Raw genomic sequence first — 18,243 nt, 5'->3', positions numbered from 1 at the left:
AATGCATTTGCTTTTAATTATGATGGATTTTCTACTTCATTTCCCTGACTGTTATCTAAAATCCAGGAAAACCATATATTGCAAAACTTAATGAATACTTAAAAAAATATATTTCCTGGAAAAAGAAAGTCCTTACTTTATACCTTATTCATATATGGAATGAAAGTAGGAATCCAGCAAATAGTTTTAACCATATGGGATACGAATAAACAAGTCAATCTGAATACCTGAGTATTAAGCAACTTTTTTTCCCCACCATTTGGGTGAAAATATTTCTCAGATATACTCTTTTTCATATTCCCAGAGACAGCATTCTGAACTCAATTTAACTTTGTCTTGACAATTGAGAATGATCCGAATAATAAAATGGGAATTTCAGGACCTATTTCTAGGTGTCCCTTCTAACTGGTTACTTCTAATGTGCTGTGAATCAGAAATGCCAAGTTGGTCATTTTATGTATAAACCAACAGTAAATCTCATGAGACCCTAGGATAAATTCTCCAATTAATAAAGTGAACATATATAGACAAACTTTTTGACCTCTATACTTTATGACCACTACACTCAGGTGAACTGCTTCTAAGTATTAAAAAAAGATTAAAAATAAAAACAAAGCAACTTTTTTTCTGATGATGTAAAATAAGTCAATGGATCTTATGGCCTGGCTGAAGGAGGAGTTCATGAATCTGGACTTTGTGGGAAGGAGTGTGAACTTCTGAAAATTAGATACAAAACTGTGTTGGTCTGAGTATTTTTCTGAGTAACGAATCCATAGTTTTCATTAGATTTAAATGACTCATAAGAAAAAAGTAAAGAACTAGTTCTCTAATTCCATGGTTTTTGATCATGGCTACACATTAAAATGAGAGCTTTTAAATGATATCCATGCCCAGTTTTCCATGAAAACTAACTAAACATGATTCTGAAGAAGGGTTCTTACTATTGGTATTTTTTTTTATTGACGTATAGTTGACATACAATATGATGTTAGTATCAGGTGTACAACATAGTGATCTGATAATCAAATACATTATGAAGTGATCATAAATCCAGTAACTAACTGTCACCATACAAAATTATGACAGTAAGGTGATTCTAATTTAAAGCTGGGCTGAGAACCACTAATTCTGAATTATAGATTTCAATGATGGATCAAGAGTTAAATTCCCTGATTTTGCAATGGTGAAAAATACTAATAATCACAAAACAGTGGAAGAAGTAAGGTAGCCATATACATTTGGTTAAACTCTGAATTTATTATATCAGCCAAGCTTTCAGCTAAAAACCTCAAAACATCTCTATAAATTATTCACTGTGATTTTCCAGGCTAATCATGGAAACTATAGGGAGGACTATAAGAAACTGTGCTTGTATTAACCATAAAGAATACCCCCAAGTCAGTGGCTCCTAATAATCCAGGCTATACATCAGAATCTGCTGGGAGGTTTTTTTGGTTTTGTGTTGTTTTAATAAAACCAATTCATCCTGCCTTAATACATAGTAAATCACAATCTCCAGGAATTAAAAAAAAAAAAAAAACTAAAAAGCAAAAGCTCCCTCAGCTAATTTGGATGATCAGCCAAGTTTGGGAACCAGTGCCCTGAGTGAACCCACAAACCTAATGGCACTTCAGAACCTACAGTTCTAAGTAACTGAATATTCATCTTTATAAGAGTTACATACCTTTTGACTAGTTTGAGATTTGGAATCTTCAGAAGAAACTGCATTCTTTGCACGTAGAAGATTGATATCATCAAAATCAGTACATTTTGGCAGAACTGCAAATCTCTTCTGAAGAGACTCTGTCTGGACTCTATTTTGAGGAAGGGCAGAATCGCAGCAGAATTCTTTCAATTTTTCCAGAGACTTTAAAACGATCCTGGTCCTCAGATGTTTCTTTGGCTCTTAGCAAGTCAGAAGAAAATATAACAATAGTATTTTATCTCATTATGTCAAATTCATAATTAGCATAGGATTTTTAAAGAGGGAGCTTCTCACTAAAGCAATGAATCTAACTATAATGTGAGAAGGAAATAAAGAAACCTCGGGTTCAGGGTGAAGATGGCATATTGAAACATAGATCTAATTTCACTTGGTCCTGAAACCCCATTAAAAACTACAACAGAGCAGAGAGAAAAGAAGAGGTGACAACTGCAAGCAAAATATCTGAAGCTAGAAGGATAAATGGATAAGCAATAACCAATTTAGCATACCTGAAAGCTAAACCCTAAATCAGTAATATATAAAACCAGGAACCAATCCTACTTACAACACAAAATGCTTATTAAATGGCTCAAGAATCAGGGCACCAGTGGCTCTGGAAATGGAAAAAAGGGAGGTTCTAAAATAAACAGAACTGCTTCAAAACAATTTAATCCCTAGACCGCTACTCCACTCCAAACTCAAGGGTAACTGTCCTCCTTCTACCTCAGAAGAAGACTGGAGATTTCTCTGGAAAAGGCAAAACAAGCACAGGTGAGATGCAGTACTGTGCCTGAGCCATAAGAATGATGTGAATACAGGCTTACTGTATGTGGAGAAACCAGCCTCTTCTCACCAGCTCTCAGAACACAGGCAGCCAGAGCTCTCCCTCCAGGCAGGAGCTCACAAGGCTCTGGACTGGGGAAACTGACCAGCTCCATGGGAAAGACCTAGACACTGACACCAGGAATTCACCAAGGAAACCAGATCACCACCCCCAGGACATGTGCCTTCCTGCCTCCACAGCTTTGCTCATGCTATTCTTTCTCCCCAGAATGCCCTTGACCCCAATTTTCACATGGCAAATTGTACTCATTTCATCAAGACCCATCTCAAAACTACTTTTTCATGGAATTCTGCTAATTCTCCCAGTTCAAAGTCATCTTTTCTTTCTCTACATTCCTATAACAAGATCGCATCTCTCCACAGCACTTATCACACTCTGCCAATTAGCAGTTATTAATAAGCAAGCAACCCATAAAATAAGGGAAACTATCATGTATTGGGTATCCACTATATGCCAGAATACATCTTTTCACTCTTTAGAGCAATACTATTAGGTAATTACTATTTAATATAAAGAAACTGGGACTGCATTTATTATCTCTTACTTTCCCATTAAAGCAAAAACACTCTGAGGGCAAGAGTTGGGTTTTGTTCATTTCTAAAAGTTTAAATATTTCCATATTAATATTCAAACCTCTTTTTAGATCTATACTTTATCCTGTCTCCTGTTAACCTTGTAGCTAGAAAAATGTATATTTGAAATCTCTTTTCAAATGTATATATTCATCTTATTTACTGTTATTCTCCCCTTTTCAGGATGTATACTTGAATCACTCTTCAAACATATACTGTAAGTTTTTATATTATATAAGGACTTCCCCCTATCGATACAAAAAAACTTTCCCGGGATAGGGGTGGGGTGTAAGCCTTAGAATTGCACTCATGTGAAAAAAGAATATCTAAAACTGAAGTGTTAAAAACTAAGGTGAAGTAGCCACGGACTCTTCTAGCTAGTGAATGCTCTGCTCTTTTCTTCCCATTATTTATTTTTTTAAGTAAACAGTAAAGTTCATATTTCAAAAAATTCCATGTCTATGGCCTTATTTCCACAAACTTCAGGGTTTGCTCAGCTGGATGTGCAACGACTTAGCATGCATGTGGGAAGAGCCCTTGATGGCTCACTTTCTTGCCCTCCTCCTTACCATCCTTCCCCACCCTACCCTACTCTCACCACTGCCAAGGAAGATTCCGCCATGAAGCTCCATCCTTGAGATATGCTCAATACAGAAAGGTTTTTGTCGGTTCAGAAAGATCCTGGATTGAGACCATGCTTCTGTACAACCTCTCTGCTACCCTTCCACATCTCCTAAAGTTTTTTCTCTCCTTTTTCTGTGTAGTCATCTTTCATCCTCAGGCTACAATGACTTTCTACGAGTGCACCACAGCTCAAGAGTTAGGAAAGAAGGTGTCCCACACTTGTTCATTTATATCAAGCCATTATGATTCCTGAACTATAAAATAAGCGAAAGAACTGGTACACAAGCAATTATCCAAAATTACAATTTTTTCTTAATGCTCCTAGGACCATCATATCTTGAGCCATCTAAAAGAAAACCAGGGGGAAATATGAACATGTTATCTGCGGGAAGAATGAAGCTTACACAGGAAAACCAAAATCTTCCATTGCCTTCCTCACAGATACCTAAGAGAGATTCTAACACCTCATAAGGCCCTCAAGGAAAAAAACTAAATTGGAAGGCTTCTCAAGTGCAAAGCCCCCAAGAGCTACGAAACCCTCATGCCTAAGAAGGGACACAGATATAGGCACCAGTCTCTCCATTAGGTCTTGAGGAAGACTGTAACTACTGTGAAAAACCTGGCTCATGGAAAACTGAGTACTATGAAAATTAAAAGGGAAACCTCCTAAAATGCAGTTGGGAGGCCAGCAGGGAGAGCTCTCCTGGACATACCACCCAGCATCAATACAGATCCCAACAGGAAGAGACTTACCTTCCGTCTCCTATAGAAGTGACACTAGTTTACTACCACCAGCAGGAGGAAGATTTTCTCCTTGACTGGCAACAGTTCAACCAATGAGACTGTCACAACTCAGCCAAAGAAAAGCCACTATACTTTGTACTCCCAGTTTCCTCCAATGACCTTCCCAAATTCCTCTTCTCCTCTATAAAAGAGTTTCCTTCCTCTCCTTTGCCTTGCTGAACTTGCATGCGGTTTGCCACAGTTGCATGTCCTAAATTGCAGTTCTTAGCTGCTCCCAGATAAATCCATTTTGCTGGTAAAATAATTGGCTGTTCTCCTGTTTTAGTTTAACAGTACCCAAATAAACCTTAACCTCCATATTCTGCTCCTATACTTAAAAGCTCACTTATACTATTTCCTTTTCTGAAGATGCCATGAAATGAACTATCAAATTGCCACAATATGAGATTAAGACTTGCCAGCATTATCACTAAAGTCCCTGAGCCCTTAAGAGGATATACCCTAGAAACAAGGCCATTGGTTGCTGTCCCAACATGTTAAATAGACCAAAAACTTTTCGCTAAAAATATTTCACTGAATTAACACCTTCACTGTTTGAGCTTTAATTTTTTGTGTACCATAAAATGGAAATACATAATAGTTACTTTCTCTACTCAGGCTTCCTCCTCTAGGCCTAGGTTATGAAGGATCACGGAGGTAGAAGAATTATCATATTTTAAATAAAGAATTTTAATCTAGAAGAAAGCACAGAGTAGCTGCTGAAATATAAATATGTGCCACTATCAACAGATTTTTTAAAATCTGTATAAGAATCTGTTTTACAGATAAAATAATTCATCTTAAAAAAAGGAAAAAAAGAAAAACCTTTGGAATATTACAAACATTTTAAATCAGTTAAATTAAACACAATGTTCAGGCAAAACCAATCTATACTGAAGTCAGGATAGTGGCTATTCTTGGTGGGGGGAAGGGGTTGTCAGCAGGAGGGAGCACAGAGAGGTTTCTGGGGGTCCTAGTAATATAGTTTCTTGATCTAAGTGACGGTTATATAGGTGACTTCAGTTTGTGAAATTTATCAAGCTTATGATTCTCTACATGTGTTAAACATCTATAATGAATTAAAAACAACAACAAATCCATGTTCATAGATCTCAGGGTCTCAAGAATTCTCTGTTTGGGAAGATAACTTACAGCCAATGTTTTTGAGGGTTTAAGCTCAAAAGAAGATATTTAAGCTTAGGCAGATAAAAATAATACACAAGTCAAGGAGGAGAGTCTTAAAAAGAAAAATAAATAGACTTAAGAGGCAGTTTCAAATCTTGTCTAACAACAGAAACCCAGGTAAAGGGCAGAACTTCCTCTTCTTTTAAAAGACTTATTTTTTAATCTTAGTGCCCTTGTTTTTAAATAGTCATTCCAAATTGGGGCACGTTGTTTTAAATGTCAAAAGGTGATTCTTTTTTTAAGAGCATAAAATGAAAATGGAAAGTTTGTTGGATAAAATTTCTAACCCTGTATAATAGGCAGTCATTACAGAATGCAAAAATGGGAATTTGGGGAATGGCATATTTGATTCCATGAACAAATTTGATTTTTTCACTAAAACTAAGTAGCTTTATACTCAGCCATAAAAAAAAAAAAAAATGAAATAATGCCATTAGCAGCAACATGGATGGACCTAGAGATTATCATACTAAGTGAAGTTAGACAAAAACAAATATCATATGATATCACTTATATGTGGAATCTAAAATGTGATACAAATGAACTTATTTACAAAAACAGAAACAGACTCACAGAGTTAGAAAACAAACTTATCGTTACCAAAGGGCAAAGGCCGGGGTGGGGGGTGGTGGCACAGTGTGGATAAATTAGGAGTTTGGGATTAGCAGATATAAACTACTATATATAAAACAGATAAACAATGAGGACCTACTGTATAGCAAGGGACCTATACTCAATATTTTGTAATAACCTATAAGGGAAAAAAATCTGAAAAAAAAAAAAATATGTATGACTGAATCACTTTGCTGTACACCGGAATCTAACACAACATTGTAAATCAACTATACTTCAATTAAAAAAAAATTCTAAATAACTAAGTAGCTTTGATGTTAGGATATTAATTGCAGTGTGTAATAATTATAAATATTAATCGATGTCTTTTATAAAATGGTCTAGGGTAAACTAGAAACTATATGAATTTAAGGCAAATTTCAATGTGAACTTTCTGGATATGGTTTAAAGGTATAATATCTGATACATTTCCCAGGTCTTTTTAAAAAATTGTATCTTATTTTTATATACTCTGGCTATATTTTATAATATCTTTGATTTTGGAAAGTCCACATTTATATAGTATTAAGATAATGGATATTTGTATTTATCAAAATGCATTTGAGACAGAGTTCTACACTATGTTTATCTGTAATTAAAATAAGAATAATAACAAAAAGTCAAGTCTGAATCTGGGGAGATTTTATTTACCAAAGGTAGCCACACATATATATATTCCATCCCATACGTTTTTCCTATGTGATGCTGACACTCCTGCACTGAAAGGTGGGATCCATGTTCCTCCCCCTTGAACCCACGCAGGCCTTTGTAACTAATTCAACCAACAGAGTATGGCAGAAGTGACACTATATAACTTCCAAAGCTAGACTGTGAAAGACAATACAGCTTCTGTCTGGCTCTCTCTCAGGAGACTCATTCTCGGAAACCAGCCACCGTGCTATGAGGAAGCTCAAATTAGCCCACACAGAGAGACAAGGGGAGCCAGCTCATACTGGTAAGTGAAATCTTCAAGAACTTTGTGAGCCAGTTGTAAAACACAGCTATTATGTTACAGTATATAAACTTACAATTAAATGAATTACATTAAAAACAAAGGCAATGAATACTCAGACCTCACTGCTTCCTAAAACTTTTATTACATTTTACTACTATCTATAATCTAAAGATTATTAACATTGTCTCTGCTGGTGTGAATACTATATAATGGTGTGCTACTGCAACTATGCATCCTTTCCCAACTCTAGAAAGTCAAGGCTTAAGAACGGGGCCACTCTAGACCTTCTCTTCCAAAGCTTAAAAACAATCCCTAGGGCTTCCCTGGTGGCTCAGTGGTTGAGAATCCGCCTGCCAGTGCAGGGGACACGGGTTCGAGCCCTGGTCTGGGAAGATCCCACATGCCGCGGAGTAACTAGGCCCGTGAGCCACAACTACTGAGCCTGCGCGTCTGGAGCCTGTGCTCCGCAACGAGAGAGGCTGCGATAGTGAGAGGCCCGCGCACTGCGATGAAGAGTGGTCCCCGCTCTCCGCAACTAGAGAAAGCCCTCGCACAGAAACGAAGACCCAACACAGCCATAAATAAATAAATAAATAAAATTAAAAAAAAAAAAAACAATCCCTAAAAAGTTCAAACTGATCCACAAGGAATTTAACTACTTGCCAGAACAAAATTCAACATTCTTTAAAGAAACACAAATCCCAGCACACAACAACACAAAGTTCAAAATACTTATTATCAGGACTTCCCTGGTGCCGCAGTGGTTGGGAGTCCACCTGCCGATGCAGGGCACAGGGGTTCCATCCCTGGTCCAGGAAGATCCCACATGCCATGAAGCAACGAAGCCCGTGAACCACAACTACTGAGCCTGCGTTCTAGAGCCCGTGAGCCACAACTACTGAGCCCACACACCACAACTACTGAAGCCCACGTGCCCAGAGCCCGTGCTCTGCAACAAGAGAAGCCACCGCAATGAGAAGCATGCACACAGCAAGGAAGAGTAGCCCCCGCTCGCTGCAACTAGAGAAAGCCCGCACGCAGCAACGAAGACCCAACGCAGCCAAAAATAAATAAATTTAAAAAACAAAATGCAATCCAAATAATTAATTACTAAACTTGCAAAAAGTAGAAAAATCAGTCAAGGTGTACAAAACCAGAAATGATAGCGATGACAGAATTAGCATATAATGACATGAAAACACATAAACATGTTCCATATAATCAAGAATGAAAAGGAAAAAATAAAGAGGAGCAGAATGGAAGGTTTTTGTTTGGCAACAGCTTTACTGAAATACAATTCACATAGAAAAATGGGAGATTTTTTAAAAAGAACAATATAGAACTTCTAGAGATGAAATACACAATATCTGAACTGAACATTTCACTGAATTAAATTTATGTCATATTAGATACTACAGGAAAAAAATATCACTGAACTTGAAAATACAGCAGGAGAATCAATCCAAAATGAAGCAGAAGGGGAAATAATACTGGAAAATAAGTGAAAACAGCTTCCTTATTTGAGGGATAATGTTAAGTAATCTAGCATCCCTATTAATAAACTCTCAGAAGAAGAGAAAGGGAAGAGACAGAAAAAAAATTTGAGAAAAAAGTGGCCAAAAAATTCTTCCAAATTTATGAAAACTATAAACCCATGGAACTCAAGAAGCCTTAAATGAACTCCAAACAGGATAAAGATTAACGAAGAAATAAAAATTTTTTTAAATACTAGACTAAGGCCCATCAAAATCAAATGTGGGCAAACCAGTGATAAATACAAAATCGTAAAAGCAGCCAGAGGAAAAAAGACATATTAGGGAAATCAACACCATAATTAAAAAACACCAAAAACACCTTGATGGCACAAATGCTAAAGGTTAAGAACCTTTGAAAGAATACTATAACTCCCTTTCTTCTTAAATATAGGACTTTTCTAATATATACTTTACCTAGTTTACTGTGACTTCTCTTCTTTTAGAGATATATATTTGAATTTCTTTTCAAATGTATGTTTTACCTTTTTATTATTATTCAATTTGTTTTCAAAACACATATTTAAATCACTTTTCAAATGTATCAAGTTTCCTTGTGAGTATAAAAGCTTCCTTCCCCTGTGGATCCTAGGTATAAAAAATAGCTTATAAATTGAAGAATTAAGAACTGAAGTAGATCCATATAATGGCATATTATTCAACAATAAAAAGGAATGATGTAATTTACAGTACTCAAAATCATAGAAAGTAGAATGGTGATGGCCAGGGACTGGGGGAGGGGGGAATGTGGAGCTATTATTTAATGGCTATAGAGTTTCAATTCTGCAAGACGAAAAGAATTCCAGAGATGGATGGATGTAATGGTTGTACAAAATTATGAATGCACTTAATTGAACTGTACACTTAAAAATGGTTAAGATGAAAATTTTATGTTCCGTGTATTTTACCACAATAAAAAGAAATTAAATCAAAACAACTTTTGAAAGGAAGGAGGTACCGATACATGCTACAACATGGATGAACCTTGGAAACATTACGCTAAGTGAAAGAAACCAGACAAAAAGGCCACATACTGTACGATTCCGTTTATATGACATGTTCAGAATAGGCAAATCTATAGACAGAAAATAGATACGTGGTTGCTTAGGTCGGTGAAGGGTGCGCTGCTTGGGGAAAATGGGAAGTGACTGCTATTGGGTACTGAGTTTACTTTGGGGGTGATGAAAATGTTCTAAAATTGACTTAATGAGGGCTGCACAATTCTGTGAATATACTAAAAGTCATTGAATTGTACATGGTAAATGGGTGAATTGTATAACATGTGATTATATCTTAATAATCTGTTATTTAAAAAAAAAAACCCGAGGTGGAGCAATCACCCAGCGTTTGACTGGGGAAAGCTCTTTCTTCTTCCTGAGTGTGATTTTTACCAAGTAGCAAAGGTCTTATTTCAAAACATTCCAAGTCTGTTGCCCCTTTTCCACCTCAGCTCTCCTGGGTGCCTGGAAAAGTTCCTTAAGTGTGGTAACCCTCAATCCTCACCTATCACCCACCTCTTCTAAAAAGGAGGACAGCAAGGGTTGTTTGGAAGAATAAAAGAACTACAAAAAGCCTGTAGAACAATGGAAGGCAAACAGAGGGTTCATTAACAGTTTGACGAATTTACTGAAAAACTGAATAGATCAGGTCCCTGTAGAGTAATGAAGCAAAGAAAGGTAGACAACCCTGGAAAATGCAAATTCTGTCAAGTCATGCCTCTAGTCATGGCCCCTTCAGGTAGGAGGAGAAAAAGGGTATCATCAGATTTATCCTTCTCTTTAACCATAACGTCTCCATTTCTATAGTTATTTCATACTAAGGCTTTCATGTTAACCCTAAATCCAAATTTTACCTCTTGATCCACTAAATTGAAACTTTTTTTTTTGGTTTTGTCTCATTTTCTTTACCTAATTTCCTGGGGATAATGAAGAAAGAAGCATTTTCTGTCCTCCCCTATCACAAATTGTCTGAGGCCAAAAACTAGAGAAAAATCTGCTCAACCATCTGTATCCAATACCTCCTCTAGAAGTCCAACAGCTCAGGAATAGTGGTTTTACCCAAAACCCTTTAGCATACAGAAAAAGCAGCTCCATGATTAAAAAGGACAGGGTAGATCTACATGTCCTGACATTGAAAATTGTTCAAAATGTTCTGCTAAGTGGAAAAAAACAGTTGCAAATTAGTATATATAGTATAATAAAATTTTTAAAATATTATTATTAGTTAACTAATTTTGGGGTCTATTTGAGTACATATAGATGTGTATAAACAGAAAAACCTGGAAGAATGCACAGCACCCCCAAAAATTAGCAGTAGCCCTTACTGAAAGGGAGAGATTATGAGGTCTTTTACTGTCCACCTTCTACATTTCTGTATTGTTTGAAATTTTTATAACAAGAACGTTTTACTTTTATAATCAAGACAAAAATTTGCTAGAGGGAATAAGAGAGAAAATTGGGAGAACTACAGCCAAATTGCAGAACTCCAGCTCTTACCTCCACTCCCCCAACCTCTTACCCACAACACCCCTTATGAAGGGGCCAGTCTACTCAAGCACAATGGAGACCTTTCTCCACAAAGGAAAAAATGGCCCAATACTCCAACAGTCTCCTCTGTCCTCAGGAGAATGTGAGAATATCAGAGTCATGACTTGTAAGAATGAAGAAAAATTGCCCCAGAACTCACCAGGGTTCCCAGACATTACTGAATCACTTCCTTTTTCCTTTTCTTGGACTTTCTTTGCTTTCTTTTTAACAGGTCCATCACTCTCCAGTGGTCTCTTTTTACTTCTGTCGATTTCTGCAACCTATGTTAGAAAATGATATTATCTCTAACCTCAAAACTTGATGTATGCAAAATAATTTAAACCTTACTTCTGAATGACAGCAAGGTTCTTGCCATCCACCCTTCATAGAATCATCTATTTAGAGTTATGGGTGAACTGTTTTACCATCTTCAAAGACAAGGTGGAGACTGGCAGGTCATGAGCCTCAGCACCTCAAGCCCTCCTAGAATTAGAACCAAGGCTGCTACTTTACTTCACTCGATCAGCCTTCCCCTATCTCAGATTATGAATCACCCTACTTACCTATGTTAAATAGAATACCTTTAAGAAAAAAACCTAATATTTAGAAAAGTTGAATTTAGACAGATAATTAAAAACAGTATCATTTTTGAAATGTTAATTGTCATTTAACTGTTTCACATTCAAACTCGGTTTATGTTCACCACTGAAAATGCCACAAGATTATGGACTATATGCTGGCAGAAAACCTGTCAAAAACTTAAGTCCTTCACCAAATAACCTCTAAATGGTAGGCATAAAATAAAATCTTGGTGAATTCATGAAAATGTAGGCTATGGTCAAAAAACAAAGACAGGAGAGGAACAATCATCTATGGAAGAAATATAAATTAAGGGAAGATTCTGAAGCAACAGGAAGCATCCAACAACTAGCCATCACATCTGTATCATCTTAAGAAACTTTATCTACCCAAATTGTGTATCAGACTTTATAACCTGAACTACAAGGGGTACAGTCACCAGGGAACTGCACAACACGTCTTTGACCCGTAAACGCTTGAAATACTCAGCAAGACTGTTGCAGCCTTAAAAACTAGAGATTTAACAGCAGTTTTCTTCTGGTCAGCTAACCAAACACATACAAATAATAAATAATGCTCCTCTTCAACCCTCAATCCAGAAAAAAAAAGGGGGGGGGCGGGGAGAGGATGGAGATTAAAATATGTATCCTTTGACTCTAACCTCATCAGAATGAGCTCAGGTCTGCCATTAAGAGCCGGTGTGACCTTAGCCTCAAATCTATTACCCCAAGTGTAATATTACCCTAAAATGTCTGAACTCCACCTAGGACATATGCGGCCCTGCCTCTTCCCTCTTTCTCCTTCCTGAGCCCCGCCCCTTTCCCGCCTGGCCAAGTCATCTCGCATATTCTCGCGCACAGTCCCCGCCTCCTCCCGCTCCACCCACAAGCACCGCCCCCGCCCGTATGGTCGCGCCCACTCCCCGATGGCCCCACCCCGTCCTGGACCGAACCCACCACGTGCGGCGGCAACTGAGGCGGGAGAGTGGACGCTAGGGGCGCTGCGGAGTCAGAGTCAGGATCCGCCTTCTCGGCTGCACCCGTTGCGGAGGAGGTGGATTTCAGGCTTCCCGTAGAGTGGAAGAATCTGCTCAAAACCGCCTGCCTTGCAGGGCCTGGGCCGGCGGGAGCGGCGCCACGAGAGGCCGGCTTCCGGCGCGACATCGCGGGGCTGGCAGCCACAGCCCGAGAGCAGGGCCGAGCTGGGAGCGCGAGCCCGCGACCGCCGTTCCTAGGGCGTCTGCGGGCGCGAGCACGTCGCGACCCTGCGGTGCGCCGGGGCGTGGGGCGGGACGAGGGCGGGGTCTCGCCTGCACAAATAGGACTGAGGGGGCGGGTGGCCAAAATTTCGCGCCAAACTGGCGGGTAATCCCCGTGTCAGTGTGATGTGCTAGCTCGGAAGTGTTTTCTGCAGCTATCATGGTTCGTCCGCTAAACTGCATCGTCGCTGTGTCCCAGAACATGGGCATCGGCAAGAACGGGGACCTGCCCTGGCCCCCGCTCAGGTACCTGCTGGGCCGGGGGTGGGTCGAGTGTGTTGGATCGGAGCTTAATCGGGGCACCTGGGCCGGGCCGGGTCGACGCTGCGAGAAGAAGGGTCGGACTCGACCTGAGTTGGCGGGAGGTAGGCTTAGACTTCCTTCCGCGTCAGGAGCCTGGCGGCTAGTTACTGATTTCCGTCCCGCTCCAGCTGCCCCGCTAGGCCTTTTTCCCCCGCGTTCTACCCCAGAGCAAAGTCCCATTCCTGGAGGTCCCCCCAGCGCACCGTTTGTCGGGTGCGTTATTAGAGCTGAAGCCCACGGGATCACATTCTGAGTAACTCTATGTGTTTCTCTAACTTGTAGGAATGAATACAGGTATTTCCAAAGAATGACCACAACCTCTTCAGTAGAAGGTAATGTGGTATTTTTAAGTGATTCAAATTTGCGAAGGGTCTTGCCTAAGAAAGCTTACCAGTGCAAATTTTACTTAAATTAAAAGCTTTTCATGTTAGTCTGGGACCTTTTGTCCTAACATAAATGTGTATGCAGTTCCCAAGATTCATTAAACATTTTTTTTTTGAAAAAATTTCTTTGAAATTGTATGTGGGCGCGCGTACAACTCAGGTATTGGGCAAAATTGGAAGCTAGGTAGAGGCTTCTGTGGACGTTAGAGCTGGCAAAGGAAACCAGAACAGGCCTTTGAAATAGCTGCTGGAAGAGATGATAGTGCCTGAATGTCAATGGAGAGGACAAAAGTCCAAAAAGCGGTTACAAGATACTCAATTTGGAGATTAGAAAGTTAAAGGTGATGCAGGAAGGCATCAAGGATGAACTCTGAGATTTTCAGTTTGAGTCTGGGTGACATGGAGAATAAAGGAGTGGGGAATAGCGTGCAGCTGTAATGATGATGATTTTAAAGTGCTTGTAGGATATCCGGGACAATTTCAGGCACAGGGAACTAGGTGAATTGAGCCACTGGAGAGAAGAGGATAACCAAGGATAAGAATGTGGGCATGAGGGAGAAAAAACCTAAGAGACATGTGTGTTTATTCATTAGAGGAGGAATAGCAGAGTAAACAGGGAAACAGTAAATCAGAAGGGAGCAGATGCAGCATAACTATAACAGGACAGATAAAAGGTACTTCAATTTGGCCCTTGAGTCACTAGTGGAGACATGATGGCAAAAGCTTGAAGCTAAAAAATTGACATGAACCACTCTCAAGAATCCTAAGTATGGCCTGCTAATAGGAAAAGCATCCCATGCCTGACCTATTTGCTGGTTTTCAGTAAATGTAGTATTACTTGGATGAACGAATGAAAGGGTACCAAGGATGTCTTGGCTTTTTTTTTTTTTTTTTTTTTAACGTCTCCTTATGTCCTTCACTCATCATCTCTACCTTAGTTGTTAGGTCAGGTCTGTGCCATTTTCCTCATCTGAATTCCTCACCTATTAACTCCATTATCTTTAATAGTTGATATCTCCTTATTGAACACGTAAAGCTCTGTCTTTGAAAATATAGTGCATATTGTATAAGGGTACTCTGAATTATAGGGGGTTTTTTGTTTGTTTATTCTTGGAGGAAAAAATTTTTTTCCAACATTTGGAGGTAATATTTGGTAAGAGTAGTGAAGCAAAATCTGAAAAATGCTTAGTCTTACGACTTGCAGTTGTAAATTTAGTGTTTTTGTTTAAATAAAATCAAACTAATGATGATTCTTTAAGAAAACAGATACAGGGACTTCCCTGGTGGCACAGTGGTTAAGAATCTGCCTGCCAATGCAGGGGACATGGGTTCGATCCCTAGTCCGGGAAGATCCCACATGCCACGGAGTGACTAAGCCCGTGCGCCACAACTGCTGAGCCTGCGCTCTAGAGCCTGCGCGCCACAGCTACTGAATCCCGCAAGCCACAACTACTGAAGCCCGTGCGCCTGGGGCCCGTGCTCCACAACAAGAGAAGCCACCGCAATAAGAAGCCCCTGCTCACCGCAACTAGAGAAAGCCCGCGCACAGCAATGAATACCCAACGCAGCCAAAAATAAATAAATTAATTAATTAATTTAAAAAAACTAGTAAAACAAAACTACATTAAAAAAAAAAGAAAACAGATACATGCACTCCTTTTGATAGTCTATCAGAACATATCAAGAATCATAGAAATGAGTATGTTCCTTTGATCCAGATACCTGACTCCCAAGAGTTTTTTTCTCCTAAGTAATTAAACGAAAATGGAAGTGGAAGCTTTACATGTGTAAAGTTTTTATAGAAGGGTTATACTTGAAATAGATGCACAGAGGCACAATTGATAATGTTTTAAGCTAATTGCATGGAATATTAAGCAGCTATCTTTTAAAAAAATGACTAATTTAAATCTATAAAGTATGCAAATATGAATAATACTGTTACATCAGTTATTACAGTACATATTAGATGCTGAGTATTGTTGTAAGTCTTCAATCACTGCAACAACTCTACAAGTAGGAACTATCGTTAATCTCCCTTTTATAGATAAGGAAAATAAGGTACAGGAGATAAACATGACTCACCTAGTAGATGACAGAATACATTCAATTTGAGTGCTTCAACCCAGAATCTTTGCTCTTAACTACTATAATATACATGACTACAGTTCATGAAAACTATATATTGGTTATAAGTTGGCTAAATCCAAAGGAAATAACAGTTACTAGACTTAGATAATGGATGACAAATGGTAAATTTTGATAAAGCTGTTTTAAATTTTAATTTTTTAAAGCAGATCCACTAGGTGTCCCTATGACAATCATATCTATGCATATATGTATGAATATATAAAAATATATATGTATACTCCCAAAATATATTTATCTTTTCCATGTGATTTTACAGGTAAACAGAATTTGGTGATTATGGGTAGGAAAACCTGGTTCTCCATTCCAGAGAAGAATCGACCTTTAAAGGACAGAATTAATATAGTTCTCAGTAGAGAACTCAAGTAAGTACTATACCATAAATTCACCACAAGAAAATCATGTTCCGTTTCTTATGGTAGAGGTCAGTATAGGACAAAATAAAATAGTATGAATGTAACTATGGATGAAGCTACTTAATATCATAAAGGTGATTACAGAAAATAAGAAGCAGTTATTTATGCCACATGACAGTAACTTATTCTGTTACTCAAGTGACTGATTTCATCACCTTGACAAGTTACGTTAAATCTAACTATGGTAATAGATTTGCACGTTTCCTTGAACCATTATTCTACTATTTCCTTGAACCATTCATCTACTATTTAAGTAGACTTAAATATCAGTTATATAATGTAATTTAATAAACTTCTCTAGTTTTACATAAAATCAAAATACATATATTATGGAACTTGCCAAACTTAAATGGTTATCCCCTCTCTGTACCTAGCCCTAAATGCAATAAGATGTAAATTGTAGGATGGGCTAAAAACTGGTCATAGTCTTGTGCCCTGTTATTTCTAGTTTACCACAGCAGCCAAATAATATTTTGTGCTTGTGTTCTTTACCCAGCGTCTGAAGGTTAAAATTTTCAAAGTTTTGAAATGGAAGCATTTCCTAGGGATTCTAGGGAGTGTCTCTAGTTGGCCTGGGGGAGGACTATTTCTGTTTACCAATTTAACATTAGGTAACATAGTTTTGGATGCCAGGAAAGGCCCTGGGGACTTGGCAGGGTGAGGAGGGGGAAGCAGTTTAGGTAAAAACATTAAGACTCTTCATCAAGTTAACTCCAGTGCTTTTACCTTCACCAAGGCTTCCATGGTATTTACTCTACATGTGATGCATACTGATTGCTATTTGTTTCTTTTTGTTATTGTTTACATTGGTCCCAGCCCACTAAAATAACTTCTGGAACCCCAAGGGGTTTTGCAGGAGTTTTCTGGGGGGAAGAGGGGAACCTGAATCATACCATAAGGGAAAGTTTGGGACTGGCATGGTAATTATTCTCTCTTAAACTAATAATCACAAAAAAAAAAAATGCAGCATCCTAGGGCACTGCTTGCTTAATAACAGTGGTCATAATATTCCTTTCCCATGTGTATGATTAGGGTTCACCCAGAGCAGCAGAACCAGTAGTAGATAGATAGATAGATAGATAGATAGATAGATAGATAGATAGATAGATGATAGATAGATAGATAAAAGAATTTTATTGCAAGGAATTCCATAACTGTGGGGCTGGGTAGGCAAGTCCAAATATCTGTAGGGCAGGTCATCAGGAAGGGCAGGCAGGAACTCTTCAGAAGCTGCTGCCCGCTGGTGAAATTTCTTCTTCAAAGAAGCCTCAGATCTGTTCTTAAGGCCTTTCAACCCCTTGAATTAGGTCCACCCAGATTAAAGTCATTTAATTATCAACTTTAATCACATCTGCAAAATACCTTCAGAGCAACACCTAGATTAGTGTCTAAATAACTGAGTACTATAGCCTAGCCAAGTGAACACATGAAGACCATACAACCACGGAAGGAAAAACACTACACAGCTATAGCCTAAGGGGACTCAGGCTTATATGGATTTTTCTCCTGAATCCCTCCTAGAATGGTATAGGTTAAAAACCTGGAAGAAAGTATACCAGAATATTTCACTGATTGCCTTTGGGTGATGGGGAATATGTTGATGTGCATCTTGCCATCTGCCCCGATCTTCATGCTGTTCTCTTTCTCCTGGTTGCTAGGATATTCTGATTATATCTTTACTTCATAGAATCCAAATTCACAGACCGTATTGCCATTCCCAGAGACTCTTTAATAACATATTCTTGAATACTACTCAAGTTTATTTATGGCCAGCTTGAGCTAAAACAAACATAAAGAAATCTCAGTGGGGGAGATGTTCAGT

General features: G+C 38.5%; 2 protein-coding genes across 9 annotated transcripts in view; one reads left to right on the top strand and one right to left on the bottom strand.

Moving 5' to 3' along the window:
- Positions 1-13,179, bottom strand: part of MSH3 (mutS homolog 3) — a 182,525-nt gene extending 169,346 nt beyond the window's left edge. Inside the window, exons 1-3 of one of the 4 annotated variants that reach the window (XM_059916664.1) lie at positions 12,873-13,179; positions 11,498-11,618; positions 1,685-1,905 (exon numbers count right to left, since the gene is read on the bottom strand). In XM_059916664.1, the coding sequence (XP_059772647.1) occupies positions 1,685-1,905; positions 11,498-11,618; positions 12,873-13,079 (549 nt within the window). In that variant the 5' untranslated portion in view covers positions 13,080-13,179. The other 3 variants (XM_059916665.1, XM_059916666.1, XM_059916667.1) reach the window with 3 other exon arrangements.
- Positions 12,890-18,243, top strand: part of DHFR (dihydrofolate reductase) — a 29,982-nt gene continuing 24,628 nt past the window's right edge. For 2 of the 5 annotated variants that reach the window (XM_059916671.1, XM_059916668.1), the window contains exons 1-3: positions 13,201-13,420; positions 13,760-13,809; positions 16,265-16,370. In XM_059916671.1, the coding sequence (XP_059772654.1) occupies positions 13,335-13,420; positions 13,760-13,809; positions 16,265-16,370 (242 nt within the window). In that variant the 5' untranslated portion in view covers positions 13,201-13,334. The other 3 variants (XM_059916669.1, XM_059916670.1, XM_059916672.1) reach the window with 3 other exon arrangements.

The sequence above is a fragment of the Balaenoptera ricei genome, chromosome 3 (assembly GCF_028023285.1).
Source record: "Balaenoptera ricei isolate mBalRic1 chromosome 3, mBalRic1.hap2, whole genome shotgun sequence".
NCBI classification, from domain to species: domain Eukaryota; kingdom Metazoa; phylum Chordata; class Mammalia; order Artiodactyla; family Balaenopteridae; genus Balaenoptera; species Balaenoptera ricei.
Note: the sequence above shows the minus strand (reverse complement) of the source record. Positions and strands in the feature narration are given on the sequence as shown.